This window comes from Notechis scutatus, chromosome 5, assembly GCF_049901735.1.
Source record: "Notechis scutatus isolate UNSWTSFEM ecotype Mainland chromosome 5, rNotScu1.2, whole genome shotgun sequence".
NCBI classification, from domain to species: Eukaryota; Metazoa; Chordata; class Lepidosauria; order Squamata; family Elapidae; genus Notechis; species Notechis scutatus.
In genome coordinates, this window is record NC_142013.1 from 68,899,632 (window position 1) to 68,915,830 (window position 16,199).

At 40.1% G+C, this 16,199-nt stretch overlaps 1 protein-coding gene across 6 annotated transcripts in view; it reads right to left on the bottom strand.

Moving 5' to 3' along the window:
• The window catches only part of CNKSR2 (connector enhancer of kinase suppressor of Ras 2), a 264,189-nt gene that overhangs the window by 61,267 nt on the left and 186,723 nt on the right, over positions 1-16,199 (bottom strand). For 4 of the 6 annotated variants that reach the window (XM_087966919.1, XM_087966922.1, XM_087966920.1 and 1 more), the window contains one exon: positions 70-203. In XM_087966919.1, the coding sequence (XP_087823045.1) occupies positions 70-203 (134 nt within the window). The remainder of the gene's footprint in view (positions 1-69; positions 204-16,199) is intronic. The other 2 variants (XM_026674911.2, XM_026674913.2) reach the window with 1 other exon arrangement.

The following is a 16,199-nucleotide window of genomic DNA, read 5'->3' on the forward strand; positions in this document are numbered from 1 at the left end:
TTGAATTTGAAAGCATTTATGCAGACAGCTCTGAATAATGACAACTAATTATTATACATAATCACTTACTGTAGGAGGTCGTGGATATGTGTCATATGGTGGAGGTGGACTGTCTTGTTTAGGTGTTGAAGGTGTGTCTACTTCTTCCTTATCACTTTCACTCCAATAATCTAAACAAGACAGAAAGCCAGAAACTTGATTTACTGTGAAGCAAACATTGACAGGTGTTTAAGTAGCATTGAGCTAAAAAATAATTAATAATGAATACAGATTTGTAACATAAATGTGGCATGATTTTCCCATTAAGAAATCATCCAGACAAATTATTCCAGCAATTCTGCTGAAATTTAAGATTGCAGATATGTCGCTATGTTAGACTTTCAGGTATTATCAGTTGCTGCTTAAAATAGAGAGGAATATTATAGACTTAACAAAAGGTAGCTGTAGAGAATAGTGATGTCTTTTGACATCTTCACCAGATTTTTAAAATAGAAAGAGGAATAAATAAAAAGTAACTCATTATCTACAGAGGTTCACAATAAAAATTAATATCAGGGTTCACATTAGATGAAGGGATGGTTGTGTATCTTTCCAGTCATGTAATACAGAAATTGGCTTACTATCCAGAATGTTTTTGGATGCTATTTGATTAGATTCATGTCTTCATTAAAGACAAAAATGAAGTCAAATACTAACTGTTCACTTTAGTACACAGATATTAAATCCTTATCATCTGTCTGTGCTCTAGAATGTTAGTTCCAGCTTTTTCCCCCCATACCTTCCCAAGTCAACATTCTTGGTACCTTGGAAATCATCTGGCCATAATGGCTTTTTCTAGCATGACAAATATTTGTTTCTGCCTTGCCAGCTTATTTTCCTACACTACTGCCTTTCAGATTTTCTCCTTGCCATTCACTTCCAAGTCTGGAGGTATCAGGTGCTCCTCTTCCTGATACTTTCTGGATATGAGTGGCCAGAGGGCAATAATCTTCCTCAGCCTTCCTTCTTCTTCAGAATGACTGAGTTCTTCTGCCTTTCAAGTTCTTCTATTTCTCCCTTCTCCTAAATATCAACAGTAGGAAGAGTGAGTGAGCGAGCGAGTGGGTCGATCAGTCAGTGATTGTCTATCTGTCTCTTTCTCTCTTAATTGGAAAATAATTAGCAGGGAACGGCCCTGGATAAACAGACAAGGAAGAAATAATATCTTAACCAAGGAAGAAACATCTAGGAAGAAACCACACTCCAACCGAGATTGCTAGGGCAAATACTGTATATAAGTAAACAGCAACTCCACTCCTTTATGAACTTATGAAGATAGTTACATCACATGGAGAAAAGTTGCTATTAAATAAGATAAATGATAGGAGGAGAAGTGGAGAGGGAAAGATAAATCATAGAATAAATCAAAGAGAAAGAAATAAAAAAAGTGGAGAAAGGAAAAGGAGAGGAAAGGTTGGAGAAATAGGAGGAAAACAATCCACGGGGAACTTGGTCTGCTGAGAGAAGCCCAGCTGCACCTGAGAGGCCTACCCAAGAGCCCGGAGGCCCATTGAAATGAGGTGAGTGGAGAGGCAAAACAAACTGGTGGAGAATAACAAGGTGAGCTGGTGAGTGAGTGGGGCCCAGCTGTGGAGCAGGGAGAAAAATCATCCATGGGACAGAGAGTAGAGCCGACTGAGGATAAAGCAATGACTGGCAGAGAAGGAAAAGGCAAGCCGGTGAGGGAGAGGAGCAGGGAGGAGGAGGAGAACTAGCTATAGAGAGGAGACAAGAGGTGAGCTCACCATAGGCCATCCAGGTGGTCCTGTTTGCTGTGAGCAGCAGTGCAAACAGGAGCCACATGGCTGGAGAGACAGGAGCAGCACCGGCAGAGGAGAGAACTGGCAGTGAGGGGCAACAGAGCAAATCAGATCATGAGAGGAGCATGGAAAGCAACAGGAGAGCATTGGTGCAACCGGAGGCTGTCGGTGTTGGTGGAACATTTCAGCAAAAGGGATCAGCGATCCAGTGACTGAGAATGGCAACAGAGCAGTGTGGGAGACCAACAGGCAAGGGAGGGGGGGGGAACACCATGAATTGAGAAAAGCAGGGACAGCAGGAAGTGGCAGGAAAAGCAAGTAGGAAGGGAGGATAAAAAGACAACAGAGGACACAAGTCACAAAAATCAAAGGCAAATAGACAATAGCAAGTAAGGAACATATAAAAGCAGAGAAGAAAGAGATAAATTAAGCCCACAAAAAGGCAGGGAGGGAAAGGATCATAAGAAGGAAGGGAGGAAAGGGACAATCATAGAACATTCCAGTACAGCCTAAGAACAAACCTCGCACTTAAGCCCACCCAACACTGAAAATTTTAAAGTTGGACAATCTAAATGATCTGAAGAACTTCAAATTTTTAAATTAGACAATTTTGAACTATATAACTTTAAATCCTTAAATCAGACATTCTTTAACTGGTAGAACCTTAAGCTTTTAGCTACATTTTCCCACCCAAATTTGAAACTTAAATGATCTGTTAGAATATCTATATTCCAAATTGGACATTTTTCACAGTTAAAAATCTGTGGTAAAACCTTCTACACTTCTACTTTCAATTTTTTAAAATCCACTCATGGAAGAAGAAACTGATACTATTGTGATCTGCAGAACATGTTCCATGTATACATTTATGCCCATAGAATACCCAAACTATATATGTACCAAATGTAAACTAATCAAATTACTAGAAGAAAAAGTAAAGGGTCTATAGCAGGGGTGTCAAACTCAAGGCCTGGGGCCGTATCCAGCCTGCGGGATGTTTAAATGTGGCCCACGGGAGCCCTGGAAATAGCAAAGGACCACCCCGTGGTACCTCTGCCAGCAAAAATGGAGCTTAGGAAGGCTGCACGCAGGTCCTCCCAAGCTCCATTTTTGCTGACAGAGGGTTGCAGGAGGCCGTCGCAGCCAAAAATGGAGCTCAGGAGCCCATTTTCGCTGGCAGAGTGCTCGGGCCACCACAGGCATCCCTGACACAAGTGATGTTGAGCTGGACACTTCTACCCTGGCCCCCCACGATCAAACAACCATGATGTAGTCCTCAATGAAATCGAGTTTGACACCTCTGCATTAGAGGAAGAAGAAGACAGATGGAAACATGTCATTCATAGAAAAAACACAAACCTAGTACAAAACCCCTGTCCAAATCAACCCACTCTGATGTAGCCCCACTGGCGCTAAGCAATCAATTTCATGGACTCTCACCGGAAGAAAACAAATAGACACATAGTAAAGAGGCACCATCACATGTCCCTAAAAAAGTAGCACCATCAAATGCTTCTGTGATAGATAGAAAAACACCCCAAACATCCCTAGGAAAAAAAAGACGAGTGCTGGTGATAGAAGATTCAATTCTCAAGGGAACAGAACCAGCCGTCTGTAGAGCAGACAGTCTATCCAGAGAGGTATGTTATCTCCCTGGAGCTAAAATCAAAGATTTGGCTGAGAACCTAACCAACATAATAAAATCAACAGACTACTACTCCTTTCTACTACTACATGTAGGGATGAATGACACAAAAAAGGACTTGAAAGCAATATTGAGTAATTATGAGCAGCTAGGCAAGAAAGTCAAGGACTTAGGTGCACAAGTAGTTTTTTCATCTGTACTGCCAATGAATGGACAACATCCAGTAAGAGAAAAAAGAATTCTGGAAGTGAACCACTAGCTAAAGGGTTGGTGTCGCCCAAAAAACTTGGATTCCTGGACCACGATCTGTACTATCTCCATGATGGGCTTCTGGCAAGGGATGGCTTGCACCTCACAAAGACTAGGAAGAATGCTTTTGGAAAACGACTGGCTTAACTTATCTGGAGGGCTTTAAACTAAAATTGAGGGGTGAGGGTGATCAATCTTTAGGATCTCCAGGACCCAATTCCATGCAAAAATCCCTAGAAAGCAAGTCAAATAATGAAGTAAGGAGGGATGGGAAGGAAAACAAACTCAAACACCAAATAGGAGACATAGGTAGAATACCCAGCATCAGACATAAAGATCTCAAATGCCTATATATAAATGCACAAAGTCTGAGGGAACAAACAGAGTGAACTTGAACTATTTATACATGAAAGTAGATATGATATAGTTGAAATAACAGAAACTTGATGGGATGAAACCCATGACTGGAACATACTGATAGAAGGATACAAACGGTTTAAAAAAACCAGACCCCATAAAATAGGAGGTACACTGTATGTAAAGGACCACTATATTGCTACAGAAATACATGAAACCGAAGACAAAAACCTCCTAGAATGCATATGGGTAAATATAAAAAAAATGACACGGCCATAGGTGTATACTATAGGCCACCCAATCAAGCAGAAAAAATAGATGTACTTTTTTGCCAATCAACTAGCAAATATATGTAGGAAACACACTACACTAGTAATGGGTAATTGAAGTCCCCTGATATCAATTCGAAAACTAATTCTGCACTAAGTGAGAAATCAAATAGGTTCCTAACCAATCTAGCTGACAACTTTGTCGTCCAAAAGGTAGAGGAGGGAACTAGAGGGACAGCCATACTGGACTTAATTCTTACAAACAGAGAAGAAGTGATAGAGAGAGTTGAAATTGCAGGAACCTCAGGTGAGAGTGATCATGTCATACTAGAATTCAACATAACGCAAACACAAGCAATAAAACATAATCATACGAGAGTCTTAGATTTTAAAAGAGCTGATTTTAATAAATTCAGAGAAAACTTGGGAAAGATTTCTTGGATGAAAATGCTAAAGGGGAAAACAACTCAAGAAGCTTGGGAAATTCTGAAAAATACCACTGAGAAAGAAAAACAAGAAATCCAAGAAGAAACCAGCATGGCTCCACAAAGATCTCCACAAATTGAAAGACAAAAAGGACAAAAAATGGAAAGAGGGAAACAAAACTAAGGCAGAATATCAGCAGATAGCCAGAATCTGCAAAGACGAAGTCAGGAAAGCAAAGGCTCAGAATGAACAAAGACTTGCAAGAAAAGTCAAAGATAATAATAAAAAAGTTTCTTCCAACATATAAATAACAAGAAAAAAACCCAAAGGAAACAGTTGGTCCACTAAAGAGAGAAGATGGCAAGGAAGTAACAGGCAACAAAGGGAAAGCAGAGCTGCTTAATTCATTCTTTGCATTGGTCTTCATGCAAAAAGAAACTATAGCCCAACCTACCAAAAACATAATTGTAAAAGACATACTAGTAATAAAAGTTAAAATAATAAAAAAAATAGTAAGAGAACACCTGTCTGATCTTGATGAACACAAATCACCAGGACCTGATGGATTATATCCCAGAGTTCTAAAGGAGCTGGCAGATGTCATCTCAGAATTACTGTACCACATATTTCAAAAATCCTGGAGCACCAGGGAACTACCAGAGGACTGGAAAAGATCTGATGTGGTCCCCATCTTCAAAAAAGGAAAAGAAAAACAGATCCAGGAAACTACAGACCAATCAGCCTAACATCCATACCCGGGAAGATACTGGAAAAGATAATAAAAAAACAGATGTGCCAACATCTAGAAACAAGTAAAGTAATAATTAGCAGTTAGCACAGGTTTATTAAAAATAGATGATGCCAAACAAATCTTATTTCATTCTCCAACTTAGTGACTAAATTAGACTAGCAAAATACTGTGGACATAATATACTTAGACTTCAGCAAGGCATTCACAAAGTAGACTACAACCAACTTCTTAGTAAGCTAGAAAAAAGTGGGATAGATAGCATCACCACCAGATGGATTTGCAACTGGCTGACAAACCATACTCAATGAGTAGTCCTTAATGGGTCTAAGTCTACATTGAGGGGAGTATAAGCAGTGGGGTGCCACAAGGTTCTGTCTTAGGCCCAATACTTTTCAATATCTTCATAAATGACTTATATAAGCGAATGGAAGGGGACCTTACCAAATTTGCAGATGATACTAAGCTGGCAGGAATAGCTAACACCCTAGAAGATAGGCTGAAGATCCAGATGGATCTTGACAGATTTGAACACTGGGTGTTCACTTAGGCAAGGAAAATGAAAAGTACTGTACACATACAGATTGGGTGAGTCCAGGCTTAATGGCAGTAACTATGAGAAGGATCTCAGAGTTTTAGTGGACAACCAGTTAAATATAAGCCAGCAGTGTGCAGCAGTAGCCAGAAAAACTCATGCAATCCCAAGTTGCATTAACAGAGGGATACAATCGAGATCAAGTGAGGTACTAATACCACTGTATAAAGGCTTAGCAAGACCACATCTAGAATACTACATTCACTTTTGGTCACACTATAAAAAAGATGTTGAGACTCTAGAAAAAGTACAGAGAAGAGAAGAGGATGATTAGGGGACTGAAGACTAAAACATATGAAGAACGGTTACAGGAACTGGGCATGGCTAGTCTAGTGAAGAGAAGGACCAGGGGAGACAGGATAGCAGGGTTCCAATATGTGAGGGGCTGCCACAGAGAGTAGAGTGTCAAACTATTTTCCAAGGCACCTGTAGTCCAGACAAGGAATAATGGATGAAAACTGATCAAGGAGAGATTTAACCTGGAAATAAGGAGAAATTTTCTGATAGTGAGAACTTTCAACTAATGTAACAGCTTGCCTTCAGAAGTTGTGGGAGCTTCATCACTTGAGACTTTCAATAAGAGATTGGGCTACCATTTGTCAGAAATGGTGTAGTGTCTCCTGCTTGCATGGGGGGTTGGACTAGACGATCTTCAAGGTCCCTTCCAACTCTGTTAATCTGTAATTCTGCCATTCTAAAATTCTGTCATTTGGGTGTGGGTGGGAGCACTCATAGATGGGATTTGCAAATGTGCTCAAGTAGAAAGAGAAGCAATTAAAGTCAGAAGTGAATTACAGGAAGCTGGATGTTTTTGTTCTTTGTTCAAGTTGTAGACAAAAGACCATGGAATTGATATTTGCATTCGTCAATAGTCTAATCCAACTTGTGAGGAAGAAAAATCTAGTACAAAGTCAGAAGTAATCTATAACAGTGATTAGGGGACTTCATGAGGATAGTCGGTTGCTTGAACAGTAAGTGCTAGCTGTGGAATGGAGGGAGGGGTTTTTTCTTGTGCACCAATTGAATCCAGTCTATGATTGGGAGGCCTTGTTCATGGTGACTTATACCTTAGTTATCCTTTATTACTATAATGGGGCTGCCCTTGAAGAGCACTTGCAAGTTGTAGTTGGTCCAAATATACACTGTGTGCACAATTAGGCAAGTTGTATTTTGGAGGAATAATTTTATTATTGAACAATTGCCATGCTCTTTGTCAATTCAAAATGTTAATAAACCTCAAACCTGAATATTTAAGATAGTAAAAGTGAAGTTTTGGCTTTTTTAGGAGAATATCTATATGCCCACAATTATTGGGCAATTATTAATGTGCAGAATTATTATGCAACTGAATGAAAAACAAACAGTTGCTCATCTCTCTCATTTATTTGGATCTTTTAAAGTGAGAATAATAAACAAATAACTCAAAATGTGCAAATAAATATTTCTAACATTTAAAAATTTAAAAAATCAGTGACTAATATAGCTACTCTTCTTTTCAATAACAGTCATAAGCCTTCCATTCATGGAGTCTATCAGTTTCTTGATCTATTGACGATCAACTTTTTGTGCAGCAGCAACCACAGACACTGTTCAGAGAGGTATACTGTTTTCTTTCACCATAAATCTCTCATTTAAGAAGGGCCCAGAAATTCTCAATAGGGTTTACATCAGGTGAGGAAGCGGGCCATGCCATTATTCTTTCATCTTTAAGGTCTTTACTGGCTAGCCCCACCATGGAGTATTTAAATGCATGCGATGGAGCACTGTCCTGCATAAAAATCATGATCTTTTTGAAAGATACAAACTATTTCCTGTACCACTGTTTGAAGAAAGTGTCTTCTAAAAACTGGCAGTAGGTTTAGGAGTTGATTTTCAGTCCATCTTCAACCAGAAAAGGTCCAACTAGTTCTTTCTTCTTTAATAATACCAGCCCATACCAGTACCCCACCTCCATCTTGCTGGTGTCTGAGTCTAAGTGGAGCTCTGTGCCTATTACTGATCCAGCCACATTTCCATCCATCAGTTCCGTCAAGAGTCACTCTCATCTCATCAATCCATTAAACCTTTGAAAAATCTGTCTTCAGATGCTTCTTTGCCCAGTTTTTCTGTTATGTGTCTTCTTCAGTGGTGATTGGGTTTCAGCCTTTCTTACCATGGCCATATCTCTGAGCACTGAATACCTTATACTCCTGGGCACTCCAGGGAGGTTGCAGTTCTGGAATGTGACAGAGGAATATAAAGGAGAGCAGACAGCAAAGTCTGGGACAGGCCCAGAGAAAGAGACACCAACTGCAGGCCAGATGGATTTCAGCACCCAGATGGTGATGACCTGTTCGAAAGGACAAGCGGAGAAAACTGAGCAGCAAGCAGCGCGGGAGGAGACCGTGGCAGCTGGGGGATTACATCAGGTGACTGAGGAGCTATGGCGGGGTGTGATGCTGAAGGCGTCCAAAGCTGAGTTCCCTCTGCTTTCTCCTAGAATGGTGTTCACCTGGGCTCAAGATGGAGAGAGAAAAGAGCGCTGGAGTGGGAAGAGCCAGTGGAGTGGAGATACTTGGCAGCCTGCCGCAGCCCATCGAATAGCTGAGAGAGAGGTTTGTCAGAATTGTTAGGGATAACATGGTTACCTAACTTAGTTTGGGTAAAATAATATATATAGACTATGATTGTGTGTATCACTTTAAATGCAGACCATGTATTTTGGGTGCGGTTGTAAAATCACCATAAGAGGGAGCAAGAGAGCTCACTGTTTGCTGGCTTTTACTGGATTGCTGACAATGATGGATTGATGGTGATAACTGCGTGTTTTCCCTGCTATTGCTGAACGAAGAAAAGAGGTTTGATTTTCTTCATATCTCTACTACAAAAGAGATATATTACTGGACTGATTATTTGTAAGTTTACTGACCTCTTTTTTGACACTGGACTTTGCTAATGGATAATCCCTGGACGGACTGAACTTAGTGTATGATATATGGACTGTTTGACTATGCTATAACTCTTACTGGAATAAAAACTATTTAACTGGCACAGTGTATCTGATTTACTGAGTGTAAGCTACAACAACGTTTATCTCACATATCTGCCTGCCTGACTGACTACCGTTGCACGTTCTGCTAGGGTGTATATCCCTAACACTGGTTATGGGCCCAGGTGCACAGTCAGACTAACCAGGATATAAACAGGCTTATATATAAAGTGAGAGTTTGTGTAGTTACACAATACTGTAAACAGACAGCTGTGTTTTATTAATTATAGTTTAATATCCAGAAAAAGATGGCCCAAGTCAATTTACAAAGTTTGTCTCTAATATCCAAACTGGATGGAACAAACTATGTTTCATGGTCTATGAAATGCAGCCTACTTCTACGCAGAGAAGGTTTGTGGAGTATAATTCAAAACCCACCAGAGGTAGATGCATGGGATCCGGAGGATGAGGATGATGCCCAGAAGATACAAGAATATCAACTGAAGAATGAGCAAGCTCTCTGTATAATAGGACTGACACTCTCTGACCAGCAGCTTGTCCATATTCGTGGAGAAGAAACAGCTGCGAAATGTTGGGAGAATTTAAAGAAGATTTATGTTCGAGACAGTGTAGGAGCACATATAAATCTTACACGAAAGCTGTTTAGAACACATCTTCAAAAGAATGGAGACATGCTGAGTCATATAAACACTATGAAGAGAATTTTTCAGGAACTGCATGAAAAGAACTTATCTTCACAGAACTACATCAAGTTTATATAATTTTGTCTTCGTTAGATGAGAGCTATGATGACTATGTAACTTCACTTGAAGTTCTGCCAAAAGATAACCTCACATTAACTGACATTACTGGCAGATTAATTGAAGAAGCCAGGAGAAGGCTTGAAAGGGATCAACTCAGAAGGGAACAACAACCACCAGAAGAAGAGAAAATATCTTCGTCAGCCTATACAATTAGAAAATGTTTTAATTGTGGAGGAAAAGGACATTTGGCTAGATTCTGCAAGAAAGCAAAAAGCCAAAATGCCAGCCAGAATGCTAAAAGGCATCAAAAGGATAAAAATGCATAGAGTTAGCCATGTATAGCAAACGAAACTGTGAATAATAATTTATGGGTTGTAGATAGTGGAGCATCGCACTGCATAATGAATGATAAGAAAAATTTGTTAAGATGTCCACAAGTTCACAGCAGATATCGTTAGCTAATGGCTGGAAACTGAAAGCTAAAGGTGAAGGTATAGCATATTGTTCTTGCATAAAAGAAAATGTAAAAATGTTATATGTACCACAGCTTAAGTTTAATTTGCTTTCGGTTAGAGTTTTGGTTAAACTAGGTTATGTAGTTACCTTTAGGGGAGAAAGTTGCATAATTGAAAAAGAAGGTAAAAAGTGACTGCAACTTTAAAAGGTAAATTGTATGTGTTAAATTATAATTCATTAGAGGTAGCTAACACAGTTTATAATAATGTTAAACCTCATGATGAGTGCATACATTTGTTACACAGACGTTTAGGGCATATAAATTTTAAAATGCTTAAACAAACGATAGAACTATCTAAAGGTATAAAACTGAAGCCTTGCAGTAAGTATTTGCACTGCAATGCTTGTAGTCAAGAAAAAGCAAGGTAATACCAGCAAATATATTAAATGGATTTAAAACTAAGGAGCCTCTAGAGGTCGTATTTGCTGATATTATAGGTCCTAAAAAACCAAGTGTGGGAGGTGCTCAAGTTATATACTAAGTATAATGGACCATTATTCCAGATATGGTTTCTGTTATCTAATGAAGAGTAAAACGGAAACATATCAAAATTTCTTTAATTGGCTTAAGTTTGCAGAAAGAAAAACTAAAAGGAAATTAGTAACTCTTATAACTGATAATGGTACGGAATTTATAAACAATAAATTCCAAAATAGACTGAAGATGGCAGGTGTTGAACATAAAAAGTCTGCACCATATAGGCCACAACATAATGCCTTTATAGAAAGACGAGGCCAAACATTACAAGCAATGGCTCGTACTATGCTGTCAGATTCAGGATTACCTGAAACTTTGTGGGGAAAAGCAATAATGTGTGGTAATCATATATTGAATAATGTTGTTAACTCAACAACAGGTGAATTACCATTCACATGGTGGCATGGCAGAAAACCTGACCTAAGCTACATGCATACATTTGGAGCACCAGCATGGGTGCATATCCCTACACAACTGAGACAAAAGGGTCAGCATAGGGCTAAAAAGTTATTCTTTGTAGGTTATGAATCTAATCACAAATCATACAGATTCTGGGAAAAAGGTACACCTAGAGTTTACTGTAGTGCTAGTGCACAATTCCTGGAACATGTAGGATGGGAAAAAGTGGAGCAAAATTCAAGTAAGGAAGTAATTATAGAAACCTACAAAAGACCAAAAGAACAAATCAGTAATAAGAAGAGTACAATTAAAGAGGAAGTACATGAAGAGCATATAGGTCCAGAAAAGGAAGAAATACTAGAAGAGGAAGTAATAGATAACCAGGAACAGGTAGTACATGAAAGTCCACCTGTAAGCCCTGTAATACCTAGACGTTCTACACGTGTAACCAGACCACCTGACAGGTACCAAGCAAGTGTAGTTTGCCAAGTTAGTAAAGTTCCAACTACTGTTGAAGAACTTAGGATGTATTCTGCAAAGGAACAGGAAAATTGGCATAAGGCAATGGAGAAGGAACTAAATTCATTAAAAGAAATGAAAGTTTATGAAAATGCCAAATTACCTCCAGGTGAAAAGTCCATTGGCTGCAAATGGATATTTAAATTAAAACTGGTAAAAATGGGACTGTTACCCATAAGGCTAGGTTGGTAGCTCAAGGATTTAATCAAACTGCATATGATTATGATGAAGTATTTGCACCGAATTTAAAGGCAACAACCTTGAGAGCAGCTTTAGTGTGGGCAGCTAAGAAGAATTATATTATAAATCACTTAGATGTAGAAACTGCCTATCTGCATGCACCATTACAGCACACTATATATTTAAGGAAACCAGTAGGACTTAAGGATGATAAAAATAATAATGACTGTTGGAAACTTAAAAAGAGTCTCTATGGATTAAAGCAATCTGGTTATGAATGGAACCAATATATTGTTAAAGAGTTAAACAATATAGGGTTTAAAGCAGGTTTAGCTGATCCATGTTTATTTAAGAAAGAGACAAATGGTGTCATTATTATTGTTGTTTACAGATGATATTGCTTTAATTACAAAGACTAATAATGAAGCTACTGAAATAATATTATTAAGTAAGAGGATAAAATTAAAGCAATTAGGAGAAATAAGACAGTATTTAGGATTGACAATAAACAAAACCAAGAGTGGCTTTAAGATATCTCAAGAAGATAAAATTTACCAATTGCTAAAAACGTATAAAATGGAACTTTGTAAGCCGGCAAAACTCCAATGAGTCAGGAATTTTGCCCGAACTGATGCTCAAAGTTCAAAATTCGAAATAAGACTATTTATCAGTCATTAATTGGTAGTTTATCGTATATTAGTAATTGGTCAAGGCCAGACATTGCATATGGCATTAATCAATTGGCACGATTCAACGCTGAACCCACTGAACGTCACTGGCAAGCGCTAAAGCATATATTAAGGTATCTTAAAAGACAATGCACTATGCATTGTATTTGGAGCCAAAACATGATCTGATTTTAAGTGCATATGCTGATGCAAGTTTTGCAACAGACTTAAACACTAGGAAATCAACTTCAGGTATGGCTATACTATTAGGTAAAGCACTGATTGGTTGGAGGTCAATTAGACAGCAACACATAAGTATGTCCACAATGGAAGCAGAATTTTCATGTCTATCTTTATTATGTACTGATTTAATTCTGTATAAACAGTTGTTATTAGATATGGGAATAACTGTTAATGATGCCATTGTAGTGTATGAGGACAATCAAGCAGCCATACGGTTGGCTACAAATATTGCTGTAAAAACGAGACCTAAGCATACTGATCTTAGATATTTGAATGTAAGGCAATCTGTAAAAAATGGTTTAATAAGATTGGAATATTGCATAACTGAAGAAAATTTTGCTGATCAGTTTACAAAAGCCCAAGGTGCAGTAAAGCACAAGGAAAGTTGTGAAAACTATGGTTTAGAGTTGTAAATAGATATATATGTTATTATATTACCCAAAAGGGGAGAATGTTAGGGATAACATGGTTACCTAACTTAGTTTGGGTAAAATAATATATATAGACTATGATTGTGTGTATCACTTTAAATGCAGACCATGTATTTTGGGTGCGGTTGTAAAATCACCATAAGAGGAGCAAGAGAGCTCATTGTTTGCTGGCTTTTACTGGATTGCTGACAATGATGGATTGATGGTGATAACTGCGTGTTTTCCCTGCTATTGCTGAACGAAGAAAAGAGGTTTGATTTTCTTCATATCTCTACTGCAAAAGAGATATATTACTGGACTGATTATTTGTAAGTTTACTGACCTCTTTTTTGACACTGGACTTTGCTAATGGATAATCCCCGGACGGACTGAACTTAGTGTATGATATATGGACTGTTTGACTATGCTATAACTCTTACTGGAATAAAAACTATTTAACTGGCACAGTGTATCTGATTTACTGAGTGTAAGCTACAACAACGTTTATCTCACATATCTGCCTGCCTGACTGACTACCGTTACACGTTCTGCTAGGGTGTATATCCCTAACAAGAATGGAGTTGCAGGGAGAAGAAATGGTACAGCAGATAGCCCAAGCTTCCAGAGCAGGATCCAGTCAACCCTCAGCAACTCTCCCATTTCTGCTGCATCAACCCCAACTGAGGATGGGGTGAGCCACCAGCCCTCCTCCACCGACTGCCATTCTCAGCCAGGCCGGGCTCCAGGGCAAGGTGCCGCTGGACCCCAACAGGCAGCAGCCCAACTGCAAAGGATCACCAGGAAGCCTCAAGCACAACCAGCAGCAATGGGTGCACAGATCTGGCCCTTTCCCTACAGGGATACTCTGGCACCCCAGGCCCTATCGAACTTTGACAATGTGGCTTGCATGAACGCCATTGTGGTGAACTTACAGGGAGGGGCAGCAGAATGAATGACAGGCCTCCACAACAAAGGGCCTTCCAAGTTGGGGGACCCCAATGCCTTCTTGGGAGAGCTCAGAGCCCGATTCGGAGGCACCACACAAGTCTGGCAGGTGGAATCCAACATCTGTGCCATCAAGCAAGGAAGTAGACCAGTGACTGAATACATTTGTCAGTTCCGAAGACTGGCAGGGTGGCTGAGGTACTGGCTGGAGTGACTCTGGTCCACTACTTCTGAGATGGCCTGAACTGCTTATCTTGTGGAATATCCAAACAAATCCATGACTGGTACCATCTGGCAACAAGTGTGGAGTTAAACCTAATGGAATATAAATGACATGGAGGAACAGAAGGCTGCCTGAAAAGGAGCCAGGAGAGGCGTCTGCTCGGGTGGAAAGCCACTATCATGAAGGTACCTGCCCCTTCTGAAGCCCCAATGTGCAGACTCAGCTTATGCTTCCAATGTGGCCCAAGAGGGCCACAGAGCTGCAGCCTACCTGGCATCAGCGCTCATTTCGACCCCAAGGGCCCCGAGCCCAGAGAAACTGAGGAAGCAGACCAAGAGGAGAAAGGAGAAGTCACGAGTGACATGCCAAATTGTAGAGTTCTCTCTCCCAATAGCAAAGGGGAGGGAACTCCAACTGAGGAGGATCCCCAGCTGACCCTCTATGAGAGCGACAGCAAGGGGAAGATGACCTAATGGTAAGTGAGACCATCATCCCCCTGTCGGCCCAAATGGAGATCATAGTACCCCATTTGGTTCTAAAAGCCCTAATAGACTCAGGTTGCACCCGATACTTAGTCAGCATGCAGACAGTGCAGAAGTTGGGACTGCGAATGAGAAAACTATGCCAACCCATGAAATTCAAGCAGATTGAAGGTTCCATTGTGGGGAGCTTGCCCACCTCCTACCTAACAGAGCCGGTGCACCTAAAGCAAGGAATTCACCAAGAGACCATTCGGTTCGTGGTCACCCAAAAAATGGCAGAAGCTATATTGGGATTATCCTGGCTGACCAAGTGGAAACCCATCATGCATTGGGGAAAGTGAGAGAGACATATAGCAATGGCAGGAAGGGCCACACCCTCAAAAAGGAAGTAGGGCAAGTCTAACCAGCAGAGGAAATAGAGGGAAGGACTCAAATACACAAAAGCGGCATCCAAATTGGTGCCAAAAGTGCAGACTATCCCCAAAGAATACTGGGACTTAGCAGAAGCATTCAGTGACAAGGAATGCAATGTCCTACACCACATTGTCCCACGGACTATGCAATTGAGATCCTGCCAGGGACAATACTCCCAAAGCCCAAGATGTACTTGATGACTCTGAAGAAGGTGGGGGAGTTGAGAGATTACATCGATAAAAACTCATTGAGATTGTGCAAAGATTTTTAGGGGGATTAACAGTGTGCGTGTGTGGAAAACATGTACCTGCTTCCCCTCATGAAAGATATGTTGGGACATTTAGCCAAAAGGAAGGTGTTCACCAAGCTGTACCTCAGGGAGGTGTACTATTGAGTGAGAATCAAGGAAGGTGACAAATGGAAGACCACTTTCAATTGCTCATTAGGATGCTATCAGTTTAGGGTAATGCTCTTTGGACTACAGGGATCCCCAGCTGCGTTCATGCAGCTAATAAATGAAGTGCTGCATGAGCACCTATACAAAGCAGTCCTGGTGTATCTAGAGGGCATTCTCATTTATTCTGAGACGATGGAGGAACATGTTAAACTAGTATGCCAAGTACTGGAAAACTGTCTGCCAAACTGTCAAAATATGAGTTCCATAAGACCAGCATAGACTACATAAGATATAGAGTGTCTTGTGAGCAGGTGGAAATAGACCCAGGGAAGGTGAAAGCCATTTTAGAGTGGCAGTCCCCATGGACTCACAAACAATTGCAAAGTTTCCTCTACTTCGCAAATATCTATAGGCAATTCATCCCCTCCTTTGCGAAAATCACCTAACTGATCATGGAGCTATTGAAGACTGGGGGGAGGGGGGAACCCTGGCTTAGCTAGCCTCT